Source organism: Carassius gibelio, chromosome B11 (genome assembly GCF_023724105.1).
Source record: "Carassius gibelio isolate Cgi1373 ecotype wild population from Czech Republic chromosome B11, carGib1.2-hapl.c, whole genome shotgun sequence".
Classification (NCBI taxonomy): domain Eukaryota; kingdom Metazoa; phylum Chordata; class Actinopteri; order Cypriniformes; family Cyprinidae; genus Carassius; species Carassius gibelio.
The window spans coordinates 21,874,714-21,893,150 of record NC_068406.1 but is presented as its reverse complement, the minus strand read 5'-3'; the positions used below and the strand labels follow the sequence as shown (position 1 = coordinate 21,893,150).

Sequence of the window (18,437 nt, the reverse complement as noted above, 5' to 3'; positions counted from 1 at the left end):
GCACTGAAAAGAGCGTGTATTTATTCCTCTCTAGCCTTGTGGAGGAGACTGAACAGACAGGCCTTGTGGATCCTTGGGTATCAGTGTCATGAGAAACTGGAGATGTTAATGATTGTTTCCAAGTGTATTGATATTCTACTAGAAGTGTTTGAGGAGAAATTGTGCATCATGTATGTTGTAATGTTTTAGCCGAACCTGAAAGCGTTAAAGGTTAACACAGGGATTCGTGTATCATCTGAATGCCGGAGTGGTGAAGCGGAGCTCGAGAGCGCCTCCAGCGGTGATGAGCGGAATGACTCCATCTCCATCCGCTCAGAGCGAGAAGAAGCGCTTCTCCTGCGGCTGAAGTTCAGAAGCCCGGAGAACCACCTGAATCTCCCGAAGATCCGCTGAAATAGACGACAATACCGGCCAACTCTACGAAATCTCATCTTCTGGTGAGTTTAAAGAATTTATTTTTACCCGTAGCGCGGGAAGTCGTTCATTTTCAGAGTAATGCTGCTCGCAGTTTATTTACGGACTTTGAGTGTTTTCATATTGAAAATATATCGTTTTAGATTAAAATATATGCTATTAAAAGTAGGCAAATGACAAAAAAAAAAAACTCTAAACCATTGAGTGTAGATAGATTTTCTATAGAATGTTCTATCTATCTATCTATCTATCTATCTATCTATCTATCTATCTATCTATCTATCTATCTATCTATGTCTATCTATCTGTTTGTCTCTATATCTGTCTATCTGTCTGTCTGTCTGTCTGTCTGTCTGTCTATCTATCTATCTATCTATCTATCTATCTATATATCTGTCTGTCTGTCTGTCTGTCTCTATCTGTCTATTCTATCAGTTCAATAGTTTGAATGTTAACTTTGATTGTGAAACGTTCTAAATAATTCAGAATTTTTAACAGTTGAGCAAAATATACATGGTGTATATGATGTAAACATAATAAATAATAACCATGATGTTCATTATTAAATTCCTTATGCAGACATAACATCTGATTAAAACATTTACATAACCGTTACGCCTGGTCATGCAAACATACTGAGTAATAAAGTTTTATAGTAGTGTAATTTCCTTGCAGTCAAATCTTTCACATCATCAGACTCATCTGGTGTTGCTGGCACTAATTGAATTGTTTGGGCTCACAGCCGGTGCTGACATGACACATGAACAGACAGGCGGATGTTGGACCAACACATCACTATAATACTCATTACCGCTCGCCGCCTCATTGTTTTCTCTTTCTCTCATTTTCCCTTTTCATGCAGTGGTCAGGAAAGTCAGTGGCATTTAGAGAGGATGGTTTTCTCTCATGAAGATGCACAATCAGGTGAGAGGAGGGCACTTCGTTCTAAGGGGTTGCCCTCGCCAGCTCTTTGCTGTGCTTGTGGGCTCTGCATCATGCTGGCGGGCATTAACATCACCCTAGTGGGTGCTCTCGCTTTTACCAAACTCCTGCCCTTAAACAACCCTCCCATTATCATCGGGCCCATCCTCCTCCTAGTGGCCTTTTCATTCTTTGGAGCGTGTTGCATCTGCAGTCGACGACCCATCAGACAAAGCTCTCACATGTCTGCTGGACGGGACCATTGGCCATTGATGAGGATGGGCAGAGCAGTGTTCGAGATGGAGACCAGTGAGCCCACCCTACAGGACACCACAGCCATTCAGCTCAGTCCAACACACTCTCCAAACTCCTCCACCAACTGCAGCCCCACCAACCTTCCTGGAGACCTGCCCTCATAGTTTGGATATCAAACTGCGAATTTGCAAATGTCAGTTATCATATCACGGTCTTAAAATGAGACGTTTATTAGTGTGAATAAGCAGACATTTGTTAGACCACTTGGATGAATTATTTGAGGGAGGCAGATTAACCTTATTCTGCAAGATTGCAGTGGAAATGCTTGATTTTACTTATTTAAATCTTCAGATTATTATTTTTATTTTTTTTGCGTGCATGCATATCACATGTAAACAATTTAATGTTGAGTCTTTGTAAAGAACGCTCCAGTTACTGATATACCCTCAGTTCCCTGAGATAAGCGAACAAGTTTTGTGTGAAGGCGCATTTAGGGAAAACTTCTGTTTTGCTCTGTACTGAAGCCTGATTTGTTCACGTTTTTGTAGCTGCACAAACCAATGGCACTTTATGGTGCCATTAAGGGTCGGAAAAGGGTGGAGCCAACCCCTATATAAATTGGCTCAGAGTGCTATTCACCAAATCATATGACTGAAGCGACAGTCATCGATTCGCATGCAGCTTATTGTGTGGCAAGTGATGCAATGCTCGTTCCCTTATCTCAGAGAACCAAGGTTTTGAGTGCTAATTAAGGGCCCCTAAGAACATGATGTACCCCAAGCTAGTAGCTGAGAAGCATATATAACCAGTTTTGCCAAAGGGGGAAGAATAGCAATTTCTTCAAATCTGCCCTTTCTGACGGGCTAAATCACTATTGTTTTGTGCAGCTAAACAAACATGAACAAATCAGGTTTCAGTACAGAGTTAAACAGAAGTTTTCCCTAAATGCGTCTTCTTTTTGAAGATAAAATTGTTTAGTTGTGCCTTTGACATAATTATTTTATGAAATATGTAATGATGTAAAGACTTAAAGCTAGAGAAATGCATATTTTACTTTTCTTGAAAATACTAGTAAGCTGCTAATTATTTTCATGGTATGGCCATGTTGTTATTGAAATTATATATTATTTAGTCTAAATAAATAAAAAATAAAACACGCTAATATCAGATGCTGCACGTGAATTCAAGCATCACAAATCTGTAATGTACAGTTTGAAAAATGGATATTCATTTTGAGATTCTGTAAACATTACATTTAACGGTGTTTTTAAAGATTAAGCAAGCATTAACCGATGGTAAATGTAAGATAACTGTACAAATAGAGAAAATAAACATGAACAATTAATGATTCATTATTGACTGATGTAAAAAAAAAAAAATCTGTCAACTGATAACATCTATGGTGCAAATATATGGTGCAGCCACAAATATAAGTGTAAAACAACAACATATAGCCTTCTGATGTTTAATTTTGCATACCTTAGTTAATAAATAGAATTGACACTTCAAACTGACTTAGAATAGTCCAAACTGTTAATGATTTGTAACCCATTTCAAGTCATCTCAGTGAGTTTGTCTTGTTTTATTGTGTCTTTCAGTGTCACGTTCAACACTGTATCTGCTGTTCTTCCTGTCGGTTTGTTTACTTATTAATTACTGTTAATGAGTCTCATTCTGGTACAATGAATCTGATTAAATAAACTGCGATGAAAAAATTATAAGCAGGTGGAAAAATGAGCTCAAATATTTATCAAGTGAGGAAGGACTAAGACAGCTGTTCCTCCTGATAACCCTGACAGACAAAAACCTCACACCAGTCAAAGATCTATACAAATAACAAGACTACCTTAAAATCAGCCTCTGATATGTGAGGCATGAATCAAACTCAACCTGTGCAAGTCCATAATGGATTTATATCACATGCACCGAACACAGAAATCTTTTATCGTACAGCACAGATTTGTACAGGCAGTGCCGTAACAGCTCAGGCCTGTTTGTTCAGTTGTGCTGCTGCACCATCTGTGCACACAACACAATTACTGCTGCTTCTGAGACGCATCAACATGTTACACATGCACATCAGGGTACAGCCAATGTTACAGACTTCTATGTGCCTTTGATCCCTTCATCGGGTGGCTTACGGAAATATTTGTTGACCTACAGAGATTTTCACCCATGCATATAACCATGAGGATCTTTCGGATGTGTGTGGACTATTTTGAGTACAATCAACTGAATGACATTACAATATGGCAGTATAGTTCACTGCCCAATAATTGCTTGTTCTGCATCATTAAACAGTCTTAATGAGATCAGCACTTTGAAGCATTATAGGTTATGCATTCAAGAAGAGTGTGGTATGATCTGTTCAGTAAACGTACAATTTTAAATGTTAATATTTTAATATGCCCATATTTTATTCATGCGTTTTTATTTCTTTGTCAGAAATTAATAGGTAGGTGGATTTCCATACACAACTTTTGACCAATTAACTATTTATGTATTATTTAGTTTTCATATTAATTGAACATGACTGCACAGACAATTTCAGTTTTCATTTTCAGTTTCGTTTGTCGAGGAAATCCTGCTAATGCAATAAGCATACCATCTTTAACACAGGACTATTTTAATTTGTTTGTCAGAATAAATCATAATGGGTCTATTGGCCTTTAACCACAACATTTTATTGCTAGTATGCATACTGCAAGACGTACTGTATAAGGTGTTTCTTGTTCAACTGTCACAATACACGTCTTGAGACTCTTGACCAAAAACAATGTTTAGGTTTGATGACTGAATAAAACGTTTACACAACTACGACACCTAGAGGTCACAGACTGCTAAACATGTCACTGACACTGGCAAAAGTGTAAGAAAGTGTGAGATTTGACTTAGTTTCACGGTTATATATAATATGCTAAAAATAATTTCATGTGTGTTATTCTCTAAAACAGATGAGGACCACGCGTAAATACTTGCTCGGATATTGCGTCTATTACACATTCTGTATATTATTAATAACAAAGCGTTCTGGTATTAATCCATTATTTTTATATAAATGCAAATTATACATGTATTGCAGGGTATTATATTTTGCCAAAATCATTTTCCCTGCACATGCAGTATAAAGCTATTTCAGTTCATTGTAAAGATCCCCAGTCTGTCCTTCAAAAGTGACGCATGCGCAGACGCTCAGTTCCTGTGTCGCCATGTCTGCGACGCATGCGCATTGTCGGATTCAAGCGGCTCTATATATAAGCTGCCGAGCCTCTGCCCCATTCCACCTTCAGCCATTTTAACGATGTTAGGAGCTGTGGGACGCTGCTGCACCGGGGCTTTGCAAGCTCTCAAGCCCGGGGTGACCCCCCTGAAGGCCCTCAGCGGAGCTCCAGCGGCTCTGTTTTCTCGTGAGTAGAATTCGTTGGTTTTTAAAACGCTCTGTTTTAAAGCGGACCTCCTGATAGCTGCGTCACTGCTAAATGGCAGCATGCGGACAGCAAGCGCAGGCCGCAAAGTTTTACCGTCAACGTTTTCAATGATTGTCTTCGCCATATATGCTACATGTGTGTTGTTTCCTGTAGAAGAATTAAACTGACAGCGGAATACTTCATTTGATGTCAACAACTAAATCCGTTTGCTGTGAAATCCGGAATGACCTTCCTTTATGTGTCATGCTAGCTTGTTCGCAAACCGGGAGGTCATGGTACAGATAAATATGTAGAACAAGATAACGAATTAATGCAAACAAATTTATAGACACGTACAAGCTGTAAATGCATATAGCAGGCGAATCCCAACATATTTTGATTTTAAAAAAAAAAAATCTAGAAGCTTGACTTGCGTGCGTACGTTCATTCATTAGCCTGTTTTGATTTCTCAAGACACCGAGTAAAAAGAAACTATCGTGACGAATCTAAATATAAGCTTTCGAGCCTGCATATGCATGTCTTAACATTTTTACGACAGATGATCAGTTTCTTAAGATATTCATCTCTCTCTCTCTCTCTCTCTCTCTCTCTGTCTGTTCAATTAGCTATATTGGCATGACAAAAGTACATTTTGCATTGCCAAAGCATGCATAGGAAAAGATACAATATACAACAGTGTAATTGGACCAATATAGCAACTGAAATAACAATTGAACAAGTAATGTTAGAAGAATTCCATTTAAAACCTATGGATTCATGTAAATGTATGATATACTAAAAGTTATATTACACCTTCTGTCTCTCTCTCTCAGGCAGGGATTATGCCGCTCCTGCCGCAGCTGCTGCCACCGCCAGCGGACGTATCGTCGCGGTCATCGGTGCCGTGGTGGACGTCCAGTTCGACGAGGGTCTTCCCCCGATTCTCAATGCCCTGGAAGTGGCCGGCCGTGACACCAGGCTTGTCCTGGAGGTGGCTCAGCATTTGGGTAATATGACCGAAGCTCTACCAAATCAAGTGAATCTGAATGGTAAGTCATGACCGATTTGTGAAGTAACTGTTTTTGCTCTTTAGGTGAGAGCACCGTCCGCACCATCGCTATGGATGGTACCGAGGGACTGGTGCGCGGTCAGAAGGTGCTCGACACCGGTGCACCCATCAGAATCCCTGTGGGACCCGAGACGCTTGGCAGGATCATGAATGTCATCGGTGAGCCCATTGATGAGAGAGGACCAATTACCACAAAACAGTGAGTCCCTTTCAGACAATTCATGACCCTTTGAAATGCCTCTCAGGAAAGCATCTTTGTTTGGGGAAACATCAAATTCTCTAAAACTGGTCGCCAAGCTTATTATCTCCGACTTGACTTGTGGCCATATTGAATGTTGTTTTTCCCCATTCAAAATTATCCACGAGCGACACGTATTGGGTATTGTAGTCTTTTATGATATAAAGTAATCTGAAGGCGAGAGAGGCTTCATAGGTGTTATTCAAGAATGTAGTTTGCAAGCTCATTAATGAGTTTTACCCTCTTGTAAAGTAGATAATTGAATGTTGTTTGTGATCTGTTATCCAGGACTGCTGCCATCCATGCTGAGGCCCCAGAGTTCACAGACATGAGTGTCGAGCAGGAGATTCTGGTCACAGGAATCAAAGTTGTAGACCTGCTGGCACCCTACGCCAAGGGTGGAAAGATCGGTATGAGTGTAAATGCGTCTGTTAAAAAGATTAAGCTTAATTTAAAAATTAGGTCTTTAATCCAGAAAGCAATACCTTGATCAAAAGTTACAGTAAAGACATCCATAGTATTATAAAAACTGTAAGTTCAATTTCTATTTGTCATAGAATTGAGTGTATCTCGTGGTGTTTTTTAAACCTTTTAAATAATTCTTAAATGATAGTGATTTTATTTTGGTTTCTATTGTATTTGTTTTAAATGTTTTTCAAGCATTCAAAACTTCTGATGCTTAAAGGGATATTTCACCCAAAAATTAAACCATCATTTACTCACCCTCAAATTGCTCTAAACCTGTATGAGTTTCTATTATACATGAATATATTTGAAGAATATCTAACCAAACAGTTGCTGGTTCCCATTGACTATTTCCCAGGTTTTATTTTACTTTTTTCAAAATATTATGTTTTGTCTTCAGACGAAATAAATTTGTACATGCTTGTAAAAACGTGTGGGTGAGTAAATGATCATTTTCAGCTTTTGGGTGAACACTATTTTAAATGCTGGCGTAAGGACTCTTATAATTCGCCTGTGCTTGTTTTGAACAATGCTACGCTTTAGCTAATTAAAGGCCCCGTCTCGTTTCTTCAGGTCTTTTTGGTGGTGCTGGTGTGGGAAAGACTGTATTGATTATGGAGCTGATCAACAACGTGGCCAAGGCTCATGGTGGTTACTCGGTGTTCGCCGGTGTAGGAGAGAGAACCCGTGAGGGAAACGATCTCTACCATGAGATGATTGAGTCTGGTGTCATCAACCTGAAAGACACCACCTCAAAGGTACTTCTAAAATTCCTCCGACAAACCACTTAAAATCTACTACAGTAACTTACAAGGTCCTCTTGGTTTCCGTCAGGTGGCTCTGGTGTACGGACAGATGAATGAGCCCCCAGGTGCCCGTGCCCGCGTGGCTCTGACTGGACTGACCGTTGCTGAATATTTCCGTGATCAGGAGGGGCAGGATGTGCTGCTTTTCATTGACAACATTTTCCGCTTCACCCAGGCCGGATCAGAGGTCCGTGTCGGGATGGTTTGATAATCCTGGTCCTAAGTTGAGCGTCTTATTGATTTGGCTTTTGTTCTCCCAGGTGTCTGCCCTGCTGGGTCGTATCCCCTCTGCTGTGGGTTATCAGCCAACTCTGGCCACTGACATGGGTACCATGCAGGAGAGAATCACCACAACCAAGAAGGGTTCGATCACATCTGTGCAGGTATGTTTCCTATCTTCAGTTTGTATGGCATACACACTTGCACTTCCCGGATCTTTTCATGTTCTAAAATGTCATTTCTCTCTCACAGGCCATCTACGTGCCTGCTGATGACTTGACTGATCCTGCCCCTGCCACCACTTTCGCTCACTTGGACGCCACCACCGTGTTGTCTCGAGCTATTGCTGAGCTGGGCATCTACCCCGCTGTGGACCCACTGGACTCCACTTCCCGTATCATGGACCCCAATATTGTGGGATCAGAGCATTATGACGTCGCCCGTGGTGTCCAGAAGATCCTCCAGGTGAGCGCCAAAGAATGTTTTGTCCGTGCGCTTAACTCCTAATCAAATCTGTGATCTTGACAACCTTGTTCCCGTTCTTCATCATAGGACTACAAGTCCCTGCAGGATATCATTGCTATTCTGGGTATGGATGAGTTGTCTGAGGAGGACAAACTGATTGTGTCTCGTGCACGTAAGATCCAGAGGTTTCTGTCCCAGCCCTTCCAAGTTGCCGAGGTCTTCACTGGACACTTGGGCAAGCTGGTGCCCCTGAAAGACACCATCAAAGGCTTCAAGGCTATCCTGGCTGGTAAGTCCTTCTATTGTCTTGACTGTTGATTTGCATCCGCCTCTGGTGTTTGTGTTGCTCATAATGCTTGTTTCCCTAGGAGAGTATGATGCTTTGCCTGAGCAGGCCTTCTACATGGTGGGTCCCATCGAGGAGGTGGTGACGAAGGCAGAGAAGCTGGCTGAGGAGCATTCGTAAATGAGTCTGTTTAAACGTTTTCGGGTGGGTTGAACGAAAGGGAGGAGCACTTGGTTTGTAACGTCACATTCAAAAACAAATTGTATCTTTATCGCTGGTCAGTCTGAAGTTCTATTTAATGTTTCCGAGTTGAGAAGATGGAAATAAAAATCTTACCGTGAACCATTTCTCTTGGTCCTGTGGATTTTCTAATTGGGTAACAGTATAAAGCCTACGATGTTACATAATGCATTAAATATAAGGCCTCTAAATCGATGGTCAAAACGTGACTAAAAATGTACACAATTTTCAATATCACTTAACTGTAGCGAGTCCGCAGTTGAACAGACTTTAATACTAAAATGGTTCTTTAGTATTTAAAAATACTTCCAGTGTGGGTTCCTGAAGTGTAAAAAAGGTTAACGTATCGACGTACATGTCTAAGTAACCTGTTACTGTTTTGCATTGAAGTCATTTTTATATGTGCAAGACAACATTCTGATAAAGGTGGGACAAGATTTGACTATTGCATGCTGGGATAAACAAGCATAAAGTCACAGTTTTGAACCGGTTTGGTTGAATCCCTCTTCCTCACCATATTTATAGAACCATGTATATTTTACTTTGACAAACCAGTTATATAAAATGGCTAACTGGAAGTCCTATTTGGATTCATGTTAAATGAGCCTCTTGCATGAAATGTTTTCTGAATGTGTTTGGAAAACCAACATTGAACAAGTTGCATAGTTTCAGCAACCTATTTATGTGTACATTTAAATAGCAAGGTCTTTGAATAGTCTGCAGATATTCTGCTGAACTCAAATGCACAAGTTTTGGTGCTAAATTTGGATCTGCAATGTGTCCCAGCAGAGCTCAAATCTGTAAAAACGTGTCTACTGTATTATGAGCCTTATTTACAACTGGCCACGTGATGGCGCTATTGCACAACACCGAAATGTAGCAGTAGCTGCTGTCAAGCTCCCAATAACAAATCCAAATCAGCAGTATATTATATTGTTTGATATAAGCTCGCTCGCTTTTCTTTTTCATAAACACTCTCTGGAAGGTGGAACAAAACTATATAGTGCAACTAAACATTTCAACCATCAGTCAAAACAGAAGACCTCTAATCGGTAGGTTAAAATGATATAAATGCATATTTGGCCTATGAAGTTGACCATAATCTGGAAAATCCTAAAAAAAAAAAAATTGTTTATTGTACAGTAAGTTGCTTTGATGGTCACCACACCATAGTAAATATATTGTAAAAACGGCACATTTGAGCAGCCAGCAGTCAGAGATGCAGGTGGGAAAATAAGACTGCAACAGGAACTGTGCATCTCACCCTGAGGAATAACAGGTGCGTGATGCAAATCTGAAACAACATTTTTAATGCAGTTCACCATCTGACACCTCAGAGGAATTCTTTCATCACTTTTCCAGAGGACACATTGGATATACAGTGCACAAATTAGGATATGCTTCATATGCATCAAGAGAAATATTACGTACACACACTTAACGCTGATCTTGAATTCAAGCACAAGAACAGTTTAATCTAAATTGCTTACCATTATGACATTTTCCAAAATGCTTTTTGCCGGTAGTAAGACATTTATTAATTCAAAGACCCTTTAAAAAGTTTTGCTAATCATTTAAGTTTTGAAAAATGAAAGCGGAAAACTCTTCTTTTAAATTGTAATAATATCTCACGACATTTTGAGCAAACAAATTCTCCCCTGAAGAGCACAAGAGACTTATTTGAAAACATTGAATAATCCCTAAGTTTTGAACTTTTGCATGCTTTATCAATGCTCTCACATTCATGTCATCCAGATGGATTGTGGACACACTTGATGTCTCAGCTCCTCCTCTCAAGCATGCTGCCGCTCCGCACACGTCCAGATGGTTCGCGAGGAGCCATCCTGTCACAGCCTGTGATGAAAACATACTCACCACGGACTCAAACTCTCTCAAGCTCCATCTATCCATGTAAAACAGGACCATAAAGCTGAAAACACACAGACAAGACTCATAAATCAAGAAATTTTTCATCAGCATTACTTTGTAAGACATACTTCATGTTACTCATAGTAGATATAATTATACTTATTTTATTTAAAACATGCAGCTTTTTGAATCACAAGATGTTAACTGATGGACTGGAGTGGAGTGGATTACTTGTGGATTATTGTGATGTCTATATCAGCTGTTTTGACTCTTATTCTGACGGCACCCATTCACTGCAGAGCATCCATTGGTGAGCAAGTAATATAATGCTACATTTTTCTCCAACCTGTTATGATGACGAAACAAACTCATCTACATCTTGGATGGCCTGAAGCTGAGTTTCAGCTTCTGTTCCTCTTGCATTACAGACTTTAGAGTTATTTTTAGTTCAGAGTAGGAACATCGGCCCTGCATGCAAGTGCATGATGAAACAAACCTATTGCATTCCAAAAACAACAGCAGATTTGCTCTTTTTTTAATATTTAATTCTTTTTAATATTTGAATTTTGATTTGCATTGATTTTTGGATAATTCAAAAATCTGAAATGTCCATAATTCCAATAAACCATTGTTTGATCTATCTGATTATTTAAAGAGTGCAGCAGTTATTTTGTTTGTGAGGTCAAATATGAAGTGTTGACAGTGTTAAACTGAGTGACATCGACTGGCCCTAGTTACCTGTGGTTGGCCCAGTCGTGCGTCACTCAGAAAACAACTGGCCAATCAGAAGAGAGGCTCATGAATTAATTAGAAAGGCTAAAATCTACCTGTTCTTAGCAGACCTCCTGAGAAATGAGCTGTAAAAATATAACTAGATGGTTTTTGGTAATTTTACTGCAAACATATATTCTTAAGGACATCAAAACCTAAAATAAAACTCCAGAAAAGTGTACAATATGGGACCTTTCATTTATGAAGTTTTACAACCAATATGCATAATCTTTATATTAGCATCATTAAGTGGGTTAACAGCATATTATATTTCTTGCATTTCTTATGCTCCAAATAAATGAAAGCAACACAAAAGTAACAATTACTATATAATACAACACCACCATGATACTGGTTTTATCTTCTTTATTTATTAACGGCAAGGCAAGTAATGCTATAATACATCCAGCATATAAGTAACATAAAATGGCAATGTTATTCAAACTCGACCAAAACGGCAGATGTGCAACTATTAGGAAACATGTAGTAGTGTTTTAAAAAACAAAATATATGTAGAATCAGAAAAAACAGCTCAGTAAATCATGAAATTAACATTTCATTCATTGTCGTCTGTGAAGATCAAATGTGTCTCTCTGTTGAAGTAAGCTGTCTAAGATTTGACCAGCTTCATCAAAAAATTGTTCGATCTTTCCAATATTCTGCGCCAATAAAATTCGGGCCACAACCGCTGAGGCAATAGCCTGTGATTGGCAGGTGTTATGGACCACGCGGTGTCTGACCTTCTTACCGGGTTCAATGATTAAGAATCCCGCCTTTACCGGAGGACCTTGTGTGGTGGACCGTTCCCTTACATACTGCCTCAAGTACGCCGTGTAGAGCTGCATTATCTTTGTCAAACCTGTTCGGTATGACAAACGCAGCGATTCGGCCGTGCCTTTAGGTACGGACGCCAAACGAATCCCATGAATCCTCATGTGCAGGTGGATGGCTGCTCCATTGATCCACTGCTTAATGCTATAGGAGTTCAGCTGATGATCCACAGTCATGCTCTCAAAGAGCTCGATCAGAACGTATTTCAGCTTCTGGTCGTACAGTTCGGTTATTTCTCCCATTTCATCAATGTCATTGGCCCTCTTAGACACCAGTTTGAGGTACTCACTCGCAATACTGCCGATTTCCGAAGAGTTGTCTAATCCGAATGGCTTCTTAAACGGGTCCGTGGTAACTCCATCCTTCTGAATGATAATACTGGACACTAGAGCATCTAAAAGGAAAGATAAAGCGAGAGCCACAACTCCAACACCTCCATAAGATACATTCGTGGTCTGTCCAAAAATAGAGGTGAGGTTGGAGTTGAAAGCCACCAGCTGGTCTGTGGTCAGGGTTTGCTGGACAGCTGTGTACTGCAGGTTGAGAGCAGTGCTGGAATTGAGCGACAGGAGGTTTGCCACCGTCCCATCAAGGGTGATGTCAGGGAGGATCCCACTGTCCTGGGCAACCCTGTAAATGCTGTCTATAGTTGCTGCAGATGGAGTGCAGGGATGATTTCCCATGCTTAAATGCTGTATTCTAGTCGTCTTAGTAAGTCAACCATGAAGAAGGATTTGTGCAGTGGAACTCAAAGCAGATGTTTTGAAATGGCCAAAGTACACGGTTTAGTCCACACAAAAACAAACAGTGTGACAGGCCAGGTTAAACATTGACAGATTCAAAAATGGGAATCTTGTAACCTAACTAAGAGATCCAACAAGTAGAAACAGATTTTTTTTTTTAAATTTACTTTGATGGAAAAGCTATTAAAAATAAATATAATAAAATAAATGCAGGTGGGTTTTGCAGAGATAATATTAAAGAACCATGTTTAGCTCATTAAAGAACCTTTCAGCAATACGTTCTTAAAAGAACAATCTTTTTTTGTGTGCAAAAAAAAAAAAAGGTTCCATAAATGTTAAAGGTTCCTCGTGGAAACACCAATGCCAATAAAGAACTTTAATTTTTTAAGAAGTTAAGATTAAATGTGGATGGTATCTCTCTTTCATGGAGTTTATATGAAGAAGAAAAAAATAGGTAACAACATCCTAATTCCCCAAAATCAGCTAGATAGTTTTTATACATAGATGGCATTCAACTGGAGACTTCAAAAATTATATTCTAGGATGATCGGCAGCAGTATTAAAGGTAAATGGTGGTAAAACATGTTAATCATAAGATTAATAAGGCTGTGATTTGACCATTGGCCAAGTGCCGTGAGTAAGCTCAGCCGTGCTGATATAGAGCCATATCGCATTGCTATAAGAGTGATATTGTTTTTATTTAACAGTTGGATGGCATAAGTGTGTAAATATACAGGAAACAACAGAGTGTCTCTGTGAGTAACTTCTTCCTTCCACAACAGATTCTCAGGTTAAGTTTATTAATTCCTTGTTTACACAGAACGCTGGCAGTGAATTACTGAAAAACAAAGGGTCTTAAGATTTTTTGAGCACCGCAAAGTGACGTGACATTCAGCCAAGTATGGTGACCCATACTCAGAATTCGTGCTCTGCATTTAACCCATCCAAAGTGCGCACACACACACACACACAGTGAACACACACCCAGAGCAGTGGGCAGCCATTTATGCTGCAGCACCCAGGAGCAGCTGGGGGTTCGATGCAAGGCCGTGCGATTCACTTTTCACTGCGTTTTACAAAGGTTTAAACTTGGTGAATTCGGGCCTGCGAATTCACATCAAGTGACACTGTGTGACCAATGACAGATCGATACATCACAGCATGACCTCATCTGAATTAAAAAAAAAAATGCAGCACTGCAGGAAAATGGAGTAGATTGTAGGTTTTTACATGCAGTGAAAGTGCAGTGTGGCCACCCCTTTCCGAAGAGAAGTGCCATCTAATGGCATAACACTGTACAGCAACATACATACACACCTTTTCCCAATACTAAATATTCATAAATACTACAGCTATTGTTTATACACGGCCAGATCACAGCCATGCTAATATAAAGCCATATCGCAATCCAACTTAAATTTTTATGTGTAAAATTTTTTTTAAAAGAAAAACAAGTCACGATATTCCCTCTTAACCAGTGAATGATTTATTACAAAACATCATCCTACGAACAGTCAGAACATTAAAAAATATTTATAAAAAGTTTTTTTAATCTTTTTTACAAACACACACCAATAATCAGTAAGTCTTGACAATTCTGGAAAAATGGAAGAAACCAGCAGCACACCAGGATATGTATATGATGGATTTCCAGTGCTGTGAAGCTCTAGTGTGAATGTAAGAGCAGATAGTGACCCCGTCTCGTCTGAACACCATTTCACACGACAAACACTTCATCCACTAAAGTCTGTGATTACAGAGGGATAAAAGGTCACAACAGGGTCTGCATAACATGAAATTGTTTGAAAAATTACTGTAATTCCAAAGCTTGGTTATACTTGACCATTAAACACATATTGCACTCAGGATGCCATGCCAATGTGCACTGTGTATTCACTGAACATGCACCATGCAAATGATCGGCTGACAGACAGAAAAATACAACCTATTCATTTACACAAACTGGTATTACAATTACAGTAGCCTGATGCAAAAAAAAAAAAAAAACCTTACACAGAGGTCGCAATAACAATAAACTTTAAAAATGTTACAAATGTTGAACTTGTGAACATATATTAACACCCGACTGACTGACAACTTCCAGTTGACTGTTGCACCTTCTCATGCAATAAAAATACTGTCCATTAGATTCAAATAACCACATATACAGCTTAGAAAAAGTGTTTTGGAGGGGAGTCATGCATATGAACACAAAAACTTCCAGTCTGACATGTGCAACATTAGAGAGATTTGCCTATTAACAATGACATCAACTGAACTTTAAAACCATAATCTAACTGAAGCCTCCACCCACTGTCTGAACACATTTGTAATCAAGTTAAAACAGGCCATACAGCTCCCCTCACACAGTAGAAATTCCAAAATATGAAAAATGTAAACATTATTCCAAGTACAAAAGCTTGTGAGGACTCCCGACAGCCAACGGTCCATGGAAAACTCAGGATAACGTAGTTTGTTACGCATTGATTTCTTGTAAGAGCACACGCGAGTTAAGTTCTAGTTAGTTTGAAATGTGTGACTGCATGCTTTACCTTTTTTTTTTTTTTTCAAAGGTGTCTGTCTGTGAGCCCGTTCATCTTAGCACCTGTGAAGATTTTTTTTAGGTTGCAGGTAAACATGCAACTCTGGGTGAAAAAAAATATTCTTATTTTACAGAAAGAATACTTAAGGAAAATTAAATAAAAAAAAATTGTGGGATCTGTATAACAATAACATGCAAAGTTATGAGAAAAAAAAAAATGTGCAGAAAGAAATTTAAGACATGCATGAAGAAATAGTGGGAACTGAAAATAACATGCAATGTTTGGTGAAAAAAATTTACAGCATAAATAAAGGAAAATTAAAGACGTATTAAAAAAAAAGGTTGGAACTGTGAAATTACAGTGCAAAGTTGGGTGAAAAAAATATACAGAAAGAAAATTTAAGACAAAATAAAAGACATGCATTAAAAAAACGTGGGAACTGAAAATAACATGCAAAGATGGGAGAATTTTTTTTTACAGAAAGAGTATTTAAACAAAATTGTAGGCATGCAAAAAAAAAAAAGTAATAATAATATTGAGAACTGTGAAAGTATACTTCAAAACTGAATGAATGACATATGGATGTTAAATAAAATAATACATTTTATAAAATTAAAAATGTAATTTATTAAGCACAGAGTGTCAGGAAAGGAATTTAAAGGGATAGTTCACCCCAAAACTCTCTCATCATGTACTCAACCCCATGATGTTCCAAACCTGAACATAACCGATTATATTTTAAAGAATGCAGGGAACCAGTTTTTGGTTTCCACTTACTCCCATAGTACGGAAAATAAAATACTAAGCAAGTCAATGGGGACCTTCTTCAAAATATCTTTTGGAATTCTTGAAATGACAGATGTTTTTTATTTTTAGGTGAACTATCCCTGTAGTTTAAAATATTTAAAATCTAAATTCACCTTTAAAAAAAAGGACAAATACAATGTCCTGTTTGGTTTGATGCATGAAATCCACAAATACACTATTGTTTTTTTTGGATACCTTGACGAAAAAGTCAAGTTACTCGAAGTGCAAATGTTCAGCACAACAGAGCCCTTTTTTACTTCACATGTATCATTTCAAATGCTCTGGAAACGCTTTGAAATGATAAAATAATAGATAACGAGGGTCAAATGACAATTCCATTCAAAAGCTTTTAAAATCACAAAGTTGGTGCAAAAATGAAAAGCTCATGGGAGGATGAAATTAATTTAAGCGTTTGCACATTTTCATAGAAAAATCAAGTCATTCAGTTTCCCTCCTCAACAAGTTTACACAAGGTGAGAAAAACATACAAGCAACCGTTAAGTTTTCTTTTTGGCCAACAGTATGTCACCAGTGTACATTATAAATTAAAAAAGCATAAATATTCCCTGCATAAAACTAGCTTACTTCCATTTGCACACTAATAAAATACTCGGTCTGCGTGGCAACAAACATCTCAGTGGGTGAGCTGAGAAGCCTGCGGATATGTAACAGTCTTCAGTCATTTATCTCTCTTTCACTTTGTGTTTATCTGGACTCTGATGCGTTTCCGGCTTCGCTGTCTCGGCGGCTGCTGAGGAGTGTGGGTCGTCTTTGTTGGCAGGATCGCCTCGATTCACAATTTCTTCATCCTCTTGCTCGTCTTCATCTGAGCAAAGCCTCCAGTCATCCGCTTCCTCGCTCTCTGATCCTTGCACGGCGATCTGGGGAACCAGCGGATTCCTCCTCGCCATGCACTCCTCCTCCGACTGCGTTTCGCCCATCACGTGCCTGGGCCGTGTGCCAGCGGATGCGGGCGTCTGAGGGGGCATCTGAGGAGCCCGGTCATCCGGCTCGTCAAAGCTCACCTCCTGCACAGCTTCTTGTTTCTTGAAGGAATCTCGACGTTCGCAGAGATTCAGCTTGCGCATTACGACCATCTGCTCCATGCGCTCGCCGGGCCAGTCCCTAAATCTTTGGGCGCAAAGATACCCACCCAGCCTGCTGTGATCCGCCATGTATGTGGCTCCACAGGCCCCCTCGGCCTCGGCTTCTCCCGGGACGTCCACCTCGCAGTGCGGGACCTCCAGCGTGTGTCTGCGGGCTGCGTGGGGCTTTTTGTCAGCAAATAAAGCCCCCGAGAGTTTCTCCGCAGACTGGACTCTCTTTAGCAGAGGGGAACGTGGAGGTTCTGCACTCCGGGGTCGGACCACATGCCGAATGATGGTGGGGGGCGACAGGGTCTTTCCGTGGAAGGAGTGGAGGGTTTTGGAGATGCTGGGTAAGGGAGAGGGGGAGCGCTGAGGGGACAGGGCCTGCGGTGAGGAGGTGCAGGCCAGAGGTGAGGGTGGGATATTGCTGGTGGACTTGCGTCTCCCCGCTTTAGTGTAGCGCTGGTTGCTGAGTTTAGACCCGAGGCCGTGCAGAGAGCTGGGCCGCATTTGGACCACCGGTGAACTGGGAGAGCTGGAGCATGGAGAGGCGTTCTGGGGCAGGCTGGCATCTGAACAGATGGCAATGTTTTATGACAATTTGTAACAAAATACAAATATAAACAGCCTTTTTGCTGTTAAATATTTCTTCAATATAAAGAGAAATATTTTGAATTTTTTTTTTAAAAAAGGTTTGAAAATAAACAAAGCAATCTGCATATTACAATAAACAATATTCGACAACTAATTTTTTTTTGCATTTTTCTAATTGAATAACTGAACTAGAAATAGTGCGGAATCTCAAATATTTATTTTACAATATAAAGAGAAATAATATAAATATATGCAATATATTCAACAAAACTTTTTGTCATTTAAAAAAATCAAATAAGGGAACTAAAACTAGTGCATAGTCTTACCTTATTTTGCATTTTCTAAACATGTGATTTAGAAATGAGGCAGAATCTTACATATTTCTTTATTTTACAATATAACCAAT

General features: G+C 39.5%; 3 protein-coding genes across 8 annotated transcripts in view; 2 read left to right on the top strand and 1 right to left on the bottom strand.

Annotated features, from left to right (window-relative positions):
- The first annotated feature begins 269 nt into the window (after positions 1-269).
- Positions 270-1,872, top strand: LOC127968648 (transmembrane protein 275-like). The gene is made up of 2 exons (XM_052569962.1): positions 270-437; positions 1,277-1,872. The coding sequence occupies exon 2, from the start codon at positions 1,308-1,310 to the stop codon at positions 1,752-1,754; it is 447 nt and encodes a 148-aa protein (XP_052425922.1). The 5' UTR covers positions 270-437; positions 1,277-1,307; the 3' UTR covers positions 1,755-1,872.
- Positions 1,873-4,828: 2,956 nt separating this feature from the next.
- Positions 4,829-8,892, top strand: LOC127968251 (ATP synthase subunit beta, mitochondrial-like). Its single transcript, XM_052569314.1, has 10 exons — positions 4,829-4,997; positions 5,831-6,004; positions 6,091-6,265; positions 6,593-6,714; positions 7,343-7,527; positions 7,604-7,762; positions 7,836-7,958; positions 8,047-8,259; positions 8,347-8,548; positions 8,628-8,892. The coding sequence occupies exons 1-10, from the start codon at positions 4,892-4,894 to the stop codon at positions 8,723-8,725; spliced, it is 1,557 nt and encodes a 518-aa protein (XP_052425274.1). The 5' UTR covers positions 4,829-4,891; the 3' UTR covers positions 8,726-8,892.
- A 5,570-nt stretch (positions 8,893-14,462) lies between these two features.
- Positions 14,463-18,437, bottom strand: part of LOC127968382 (microtubule-associated serine/threonine-protein kinase 3) — a 37,324-nt gene continuing 33,349 nt past the window's right edge. For all 6 annotated transcript variants that reach the window (XM_052569561.1, XM_052569560.1, XM_052569559.1 and 3 more), the window contains one exon: positions 14,463-18,009. In XM_052569561.1, coding sequence (XP_052425521.1) covers positions 17,033-18,009 — 977 coding nt within the window. In that variant the 3' untranslated portion in view covers positions 14,463-17,032. The remainder of the gene's footprint in view (positions 18,010-18,437) is intronic.

Excerpts from the sequence above, each read along its gene's own strand:
- LOC127968251 (XM_052569314.1), top strand. The coding sequence starts at position 4,892 with ATGTTAGGAGCTGTGGGACGCTGCTGCACCGGGGCTTTGCAAGCTCTC. Across the intron at positions 6,715-7,342 it reads CGCCAAGGGTGGAAAGATCG|GTCTTTTTGGTGGTGCTGGT; the intron begins GTATGAGTGTAA and ends TCGTTTCTTCAG. Across the intron at positions 7,959-8,046 it reads GTTCGATCACATCTGTGCAG|GCCATCTACGTGCCTGCTGA; the intron begins GTATGTTTCCTA and ends TCTCTCTCACAG.
- LOC127968648 (XM_052569962.1), top strand. The coding sequence starts at position 1,308 with ATGGTTTTCTCTCATGAAGATGCACAATCAGGTGAGAGGAGGGCACTT.